The following is a 7,519-nucleotide window of genomic DNA, read 5'->3' on the forward strand; positions in this document are numbered from 1 at the left end:
CTTCTTTGACTGATACAACCATTCAGCAACATAACCCAGGAAAGACATGTAGGGCAGCCATTTGCCTTTAGCAGGAGCTTGATTAATGGAACAAACTTCCATGCAGAGTTGGGCCCATGAATAGGTAAAACTTTTTTAAATGGCAAGAAAAACAGTCATCATTTTTATAAACACAAAAAGTATATAAAGAAAGCATCCCCATCCATTGTGCCACCATAAAGAAGTTGTCCTAGCTCAGAGGTGCTGTGGGGTAACTTCTGATTGCTATGCAGCAACATATGGAAAATTTTTATTAAATTTGTGATCATTTTGAAATTCTTCATTGAAGAACCTACTTGCCTGAACTTTCCCTCTCCTAACTGGATGGATAGTCGTCATGAAGTTTGGATTTCATTTGGTTTTACATATTTTATAGGCTTCCACCGCAGTGTGTCTCTTCTGCTGAATAGATCAGCCTCCCATAGATTCATAATCAATCATCTTTTGTGGCCAGATTTTTTAGAAGATTCCAAAAAGCCTCTGCTACAGTAGACGTCAGGAGAAATGCAGTTGCTCTGCACCTTTGTTATCAGGCCAGTAAATGTCTCTATAGCCCAAAAGGCAGAAATATTTTCTGCTGAGTAATTACTATATTCAAAATTATTTAAAGCTAGGAAGATTGGCTATGGAAGTAAAAACTGCTTTCCCCTAAAAATAACTGATTCTATTAACTGTTACAAAGAAACACAGTCTGGTGTCCAGAAATAATATTTATTCATCAACAATAAAACACAGAATAGAAAAAGCCTTATAAATAAAACTATGTATATGCTGTATTTTTATTCAGTACTCCACAAGAAAAACACTACAGATAGTAACAAAATAATCCAATTAATTTTAAAAACTTCAAATATGATCATTAGCACTGTTCATTTATCATGTTTTATCAACAATGCAATGGTCATTTGTTTACATATTACAATTTTATTTGAATTCATAACCCCGTTTCTTAAAACAATTGAACAAATTTGTTACTTGATCCAAGATTTATAACATATATGTATACCCATAAACAATAACAGCTCTGAGAAAGTTATGCAGACTGTTCAATGGTAACTGCAAGTTGTTTTGGGGGGAAAAATCACAACTGAATTGGGGTAAAAATCAAAACATTGAAGAGAAATTATGTTTGTGGTAACAATTACATATTTTCCATTGCCCTTTTAGTAATGTGATCTTTTCCTTTGTCTGATTGCTCCTGGTTTAGGTACTCCAGCACCTTCACTAGCATATCTTCATCCAGATACTGCCTGTTTTGTGTGTCATCATTTTCGTGGGCCATGGAAAGCCTTTTGCTGAGTGAGGCTAGTTTATCAGAATCTTGCGGTCCCAGCTGATTTAGATGTTCTTTGATTGCTTGCTCAAGCTGGTCATCTTCCTGTAGATCATTTTCAGAGGAAATTGGGACTGGAATGCGTTTCATCTGGTTTGTATTGATAACTTCAGGGTATTTTGCCAACATCTTTGCCAAGTAATCTGCTAGTTCTTCATCTTTCTCATTTAGTTTTTCATATTCCATTTGTCGTCTTTCCAAATCACTAATCCAAGCAGCTTTAGGAAGTTGATGTCCTTTAGGTCTTCTAGGGATGTAGGAAAGTCTTGGAAAACTATTCTCTTCATTAAGCTGATTTACAAAGTAGGAGGGTTTCTGATTAGCTAAATTATCAGTCCCTAAAAGACTGACAATATCGTCAATATTAAGGTCTTCAGGTAGATTTTCTGGCATAACATTAATTGGTTGCTTCATGTAAACATTTTTTGGGTTAATTTTATTTTTAAATACATCAGTGTGGTCTAGATTAATTTCAGAGATGTCATCATCAAGATCTTCTGGGAGCGCTGGTTCCTGCTCTGTCTCCATCCTCTCACTCTGCTGCTGCTTTTCTCCAGTTTTCAACATGTCTAGTAAATCCTCTGGAGGGATTTGTAAATTCCTTGAGATTTCTATTAGTTGAGAGATAGATTGAGGATCAAGTTTTTCCAAAAATGTACCTGCCCTTTTTTCTTCATATCCAGTTCTTAGTCTGGCATTTCCAATATTGCTCATCAGCCTCTTCAGATAATAATTCATGAGCTTTGTAATGTCATCTGACATTTGATCTTTACTGTTTCTCCTCATTTCATCCTCCAGGAAGCCAGGCCTCCCTGATCTCTTCATTTCATCATCAATCTCTTCATTTTTATCAATTTCCTCTTTACTATCTTTTATCTCTTCTTGGGTTTGACTTTCCACTTTTTCCTCTATTGGATTCCAGTCTTCTCCTCCCACTACATCTTCATAAGCAATATTATTCACTTTATATACATCATCTTCATCTTCTGTATACAATTTCTGGTCCTCGTCTAGCCTCTCTTTTTTGTGATTACTTGGTCCTGTCATCTTCCCCAGCTCCTGAAAGACTGACTCCAAAGTAGCAAGACTTTGCGGTGTATATTGTTCTTCTACTATTTCATTAGTACGCTTGAAAGGACTGTCTCTTGAACTTTCTTCATAGTGTTCATGTGGCATTTTGGCATGTTTGTGTTGTCTCTCAGGCCACTTATAAGCCTCATAATCATCACTCATTCCAGCTGGGAAGTTATCTGAATTCATAGTATATGGTTTGTTTTCTTTTGATCCAGCTTTTGACTCTTTTTCCGTTTGCCTCAAGGCTTCCAACATTGACCTAAACCACTGTGACTCATCTTCAGTCAAAGAATCACTTATATTATCTGATAGGTGGTTCTGATCTTTGTTTTCTTTCTGCTGCTGAAGAAATGGGGCACCTTGATAGAAATGATAATCTGGGCCATTTTCTCCTTTGTTAGCTTGTTTGCGAAGATTTTCTATATATTCCAAGGCTTTGATCATATCTGGGCTTGGGAGCCTTTGCAAATTTTTCACAAAGTAGTCTGGATCTTTCTGAAGCATCTGATAATGTTGAATTGAAGCTGCATCAACACAACAGATTAGGACAAAGAAAAAGGTAAGAGATGAGGCTGCTCCAAACCAGTTGGTTTTAGCATCTGCCATGTTTGAAATCTTTCCTTAAAATAAAGAAAAAGGACAGTTAACATACAGAGATAAAATTAGTAATTGTGAAGCAAAAGCAATTTTGAGATTTTTGCTTTAAACAGGAACTCATGGTAGCTATGGTTTATTAATTATGAAAAGCCAATAGAATTCTCATGTGATCCCTTTATGGCAACCCTAGAATTATTGTTTGAGTTTATCTGGAAGTCTTTCAGGTCATTCCTTTGATAAGGTCATTGGAACCTATTGGTTTGCAAAGATAAAACCATTGCATAAAGCTACTTTGGCAGGTAAAAAGCCCCTGATAAAGTTAGTTTATATATATATCAGAACTTGAGTTTTTCAGTGTAGGTGCCTAAACAGAAAATCCAAATCCTATATCCATTTATTCATCTAGATAGTGATTTGAGCATCAGCTTTTGAAAATTTGTTCTAAAATATTAATACAAGCTGAGTGATAAACAGTATATAGAATCCTGTTGCCCAATTGTCCATTCTGCAACACTGACTCCACTGAATGGTTTTATTCCAATCTAATGCCAATGTGATAGTGTGGAGAATCTGGGTAATAAATTCATGAAGTGACTTACAAGTTTACTTGTATCAATATTGTAAAAATATTATAATATTATCCTATGCTGTGTTTCAAAAAATATTAATACACAAGTTTGTTAATTTTTCTCTAGGCAGTGAGGAAGACTAAAGACCCTTTGTGCTGGTTAATCTATTCTGTCCTTTAAGGGTATCATATGTTGATATCTTCCTAAAACATTGTTATTAAGTGGACTTGGCCAGGCAGAGACTGAATGGCAATTTCTTCTGTGGTGGCTAAATAGTATTTCATTTTTGCTTTGAAATGAAAATGGGTGTTTTGTCATTCACTTCAGGGGAGTAGGATGGATACACATGTGGAATCTTGGCATTACAGACCAAATTCTCTGGTGGGTGGAAGTCCCATTAGTTGCATGGCACCAGAGAATTTTGCTCTGTTAAAAAAAGAAATAAAATTCTGCCCATCATATATAAGCAACATAGTCATGTCATTACAATATATGAAAATATTTCTATAAGAAGCCAAAACCTACAATGTGCTTGGCACCCTCAACTGCTACTGAGGTTAAAGACTTGACTTCTAGGAAATGCTTAGCACCTCACAGGTCTGGGCTGTATGAAATACTGGCCTCTTCCTTTACACAGTTCAATTATATTATTCCATCAGTCATGAATCAATTACAGTAAATGAGAAAAATGGTGAGGATCAAAAAAAATACTTAGCTTAATTGACTTATTTTGTTTCATACACTATTCCCGTGAGCCCTATGGAAAACATCCTATTGAGATGTTAGTTATTCATGCTAGAAGGACCTACATAGACTAGAATTTACCCATCTAAGTAAAAAAAATTACAGTGAATATGTTCACTTCAGCTCACTCACAGGGTTTCAATACAGATGATTATTTATTATAGTTTAACATGAAATAATTTGACAAAATAAAGCAAATAAAGTAAACTCAGTTATCCAGAATTGCTTTTTTCCTCTCCATGCCTGCAGCAAATTATCATTTTGAATATCAAATACTTTACCCAATCAAGTATTAATACTCCAGAATGGATATCTAGAAAAGATTATTTCAGAGCAGTAAATAGCACCATCTCTCTTTATCTTTAAACAAAAGCAAGAAAATCCTGTACCACCTATTATGGAAAAGGCTTTAGCTTTGAAAGGGATAAAAACCAGTACAATTTGCTCCCTCCCTCCCCCCCAAACCGGCAGAGTTACAATTTTTCTGTTGATTAGAACCTGTACTTGCAACAGAATGGAGCAAATATATTTCAGTGGAGATGTTGGTTATTGATTAACCTTTAATTTATTACTAAATAAAATACAGTGCATTTTCATTTGTTGAAAAATTATTTCATTATAATTCATCTAGCACTTTCAGGTAAAACAGTCCACTATAATCCTCCCTCTGATTAAGATGATTAATTCAACCTCTTACAGAACATGTAATTTATGTAATATTATATCCTCTGTAAAACTCAGGAAAATCTAATTAAAATCATAAGAGATATACCCAGGCAAGTGTACACTGGCATTCTTCTAGTATTTATTTTAAAATATTTCATTTTGAGAATCATATCTTATAAATTCCTTTCTGAATATTTCAGATGCACTTCTGTCTGGATCAGTTTCACTTCCAATTTATTGGTAGATGTTATTTGAAATATTTGAAAATAATAGTTGGGTATAATTTGTTTTAAAAACCTCTGAAACAAGATTACAAAAATCACTTCATTAAACGTAATACCTTATTTAGGGGAAAGGGGCTCCTCCCCAGTCTTTCAGAACTTTAATTCATAAATCTTAGAAAAATAGAGTACATTTTGAATGACTTCAGAACCTATAAAAAGTGTTCTCTATTATTATTCCTTTTAAAGCACATTATGATAAAACGGCTGTTTTCCCTACTGCTGTAAAACTGTGGTGCCACTCTGGACGGATTAACATAGTCATCTGTAATGTGCAACCTGTCCAGTTAGCTCCTAACAAAGAGAGAAGTCATCTCTTACCCAAACTTATCCATCAAATTAAGTAGACACCATTCGTAAAATGAGGGGATTGAGTTCTCATTGTAATGTGTGCTGTCAAAGGAAATACAGAGTGATAGGGTGGGGGAGGTCTTCTGAGAAGAGGCAAACAAACAAAAACAAAATTCCTTTTCTGGGGTGTTTCCATGGCAGCAATAATATTTCCCATTGAGCCCTTTCCTGTACATTCACATGGTGCTCCGATGGGAACATCATATTTCCAATTAAAATTTTGCATGAAAACTCATAAGCTTTCCTATGGAACTTGCACGGAATTCATAATACTCTGTGATCACAACATGAATCCCTATGGGAGTTGTCCATAAGGAAAATGTAAAAATGCAACACACCCTCTTCATCATTTGTTTACTTTTTGAGGAATTAACATTGATTGCATAAAATTAGCTTTCTTTAAATTTTGTTTTATTTCTAATATACAAATTAGGGTCTATATTCAGATTAGTTTTAGTATTTTGTAAATCAAGTGATTTCTGAATTGGCATACTTATTGCTGTGATGGGTGAAAGATTAATTCAACTGTATATGTAGCCAAGACAACTTCTTATTTTACACAATTCTTTTAAATATGTCAGTGAACCACTGAGCATGAATAAAATCACAAAGGCAAACATTAAATGATGATGTTTGGTAGCTGCAGGGAAGAAATGAAGCTGATTTCACTAGCTGTAATCACTAGCTGTAGAACCATTAACTTATCCCACTTATTCAATATTTTAATTATGACTTTTTAATTATTTTAAATTGTAGGTAAGAAATAAAAAAGAGAAAGATTCAGCCACCTGGAAAGCACTATTTCTATGCTAACTGAAGTGCATCAGGTTGTTATGGTCCCTGATTGTGCTGGTTTCCTAGTGTCAAATGGAATGGAAAAAGCTCTGAACAAAGAATATTACATTCAGTGTTTGAAAGCACAAAGAAAAAAGCTCCCTTACCTGTGTGACTTAGATAGCAAAGTGAACCCAAAGCATGGTCTTCCTTCTCTTTCTGCTGCGAGTTTGTGGACTGTTTTCAGCACTAGGACAGCTCCCTCTGCTTATACTGTACATCACCTGACTGCATTGCCACATTGACGTCACCTCACCCAGTCACAAGCCACAAGCACAACGGAGTTGTTGAGAGAATGCTGGAGAAAAATAATGGTTTTGTCTATTTTTGAGAGAATTCTTTTGTACAATTATGCCCCCTGTCTGCCTCTAGAGAACACTACAGGCTTCATAACATCCAAAAGATGCAAAGAGACCCTAACAAAGACATAAAAACCTGAGACAAGACTATTGGGAAAAACTTCTCAACAAAAATTAAAAAAAACACACCAAAGTTTCTGTGGTCTGCATACCATGAATAGAAGGCACCCAACTCACCACAACTTTCACCTCCCAGCACCCTCTTTGAGAATACCAGCCAAAAGAGCTAAAAAAATTTCTAATCTAATAAAATAAGTGCTTTCAGGTCATAAGGTCACTATTCACTTGCCCCAGATTTTAAATTGTGTACAACCCCTGCCATGTATACATCGGAAAGAACCCTCACAACTGTTCCCAGTTTGATTTCAATAGGCCACAATGGTGACTGGATTACATGAGCAAAAGACGGGACATCCAAGTAGCAATACATGAGTTTTTATAAAGTGTGTGCACTGCTGGCTAAAGATTAGGACACCGTATGGAGGGGCTCACATAATACAGAGGATCAGGCTAACTATTGCAGTTTTGTGTATGCCTTTCCTGTGCATGCACTGTGCCTCTCAGGAGCTGGTCCACCATAGTTTGAGTGGGATTTTCAGAAGTACTTGAACAGACCCTCACTGAACATGTATGAAACTCCCACTTCTTAATCTCATAGGGGTAAATCCTTCC

At 35.5% G+C, this 7,519-nt stretch overlaps 1 protein-coding gene across 2 annotated transcripts; it reads right to left on the bottom strand.

The window, feature by feature from the left end:
* Window positions 1-736: 736 nt before the first annotated feature.
* SCG2 (secretogranin II) lies at window positions 737-6,651 on the bottom strand. 2 transcript variants are annotated; one of them, XM_067538658.1, is made up of 2 exons: window positions 6,596-6,651; window positions 737-3,066 (listed from the first exon to the last, which is right to left on the bottom strand). In XM_067538658.1, exon 2 carries the CDS (start codon window positions 3,050-3,052, stop codon window positions 1,181-1,183), a length of 1,872 nt encoding a protein of 623 aa, XP_067394759.1. In that variant the 5' UTR covers window positions 3,053-3,066; window positions 6,596-6,651; the 3' UTR covers window positions 737-1,180. The 2 variants fall into 2 exon arrangements, with proteins under 2 accessions (XP_067394759.1, XP_067394760.1); XM_067538659.1 differs by having other exon boundaries at window positions 737-3,061; window positions 6,596-6,626.
* Window positions 6,652-7,519: the final 868 nt, after the last annotated feature.

Source organism: Emydura macquarii, unplaced genomic scaffold (genome assembly GCF_026122565.2).
Source record: "Emydura macquarii macquarii isolate MOO-44397 ecotype Brisbane River unplaced genomic scaffold, CSIRO-AGI_Emac_v2 contig_499, whole genome shotgun sequence".
Classification (NCBI taxonomy): domain Eukaryota; kingdom Metazoa; phylum Chordata; order Testudines; family Chelidae; genus Emydura; species Emydura macquarii.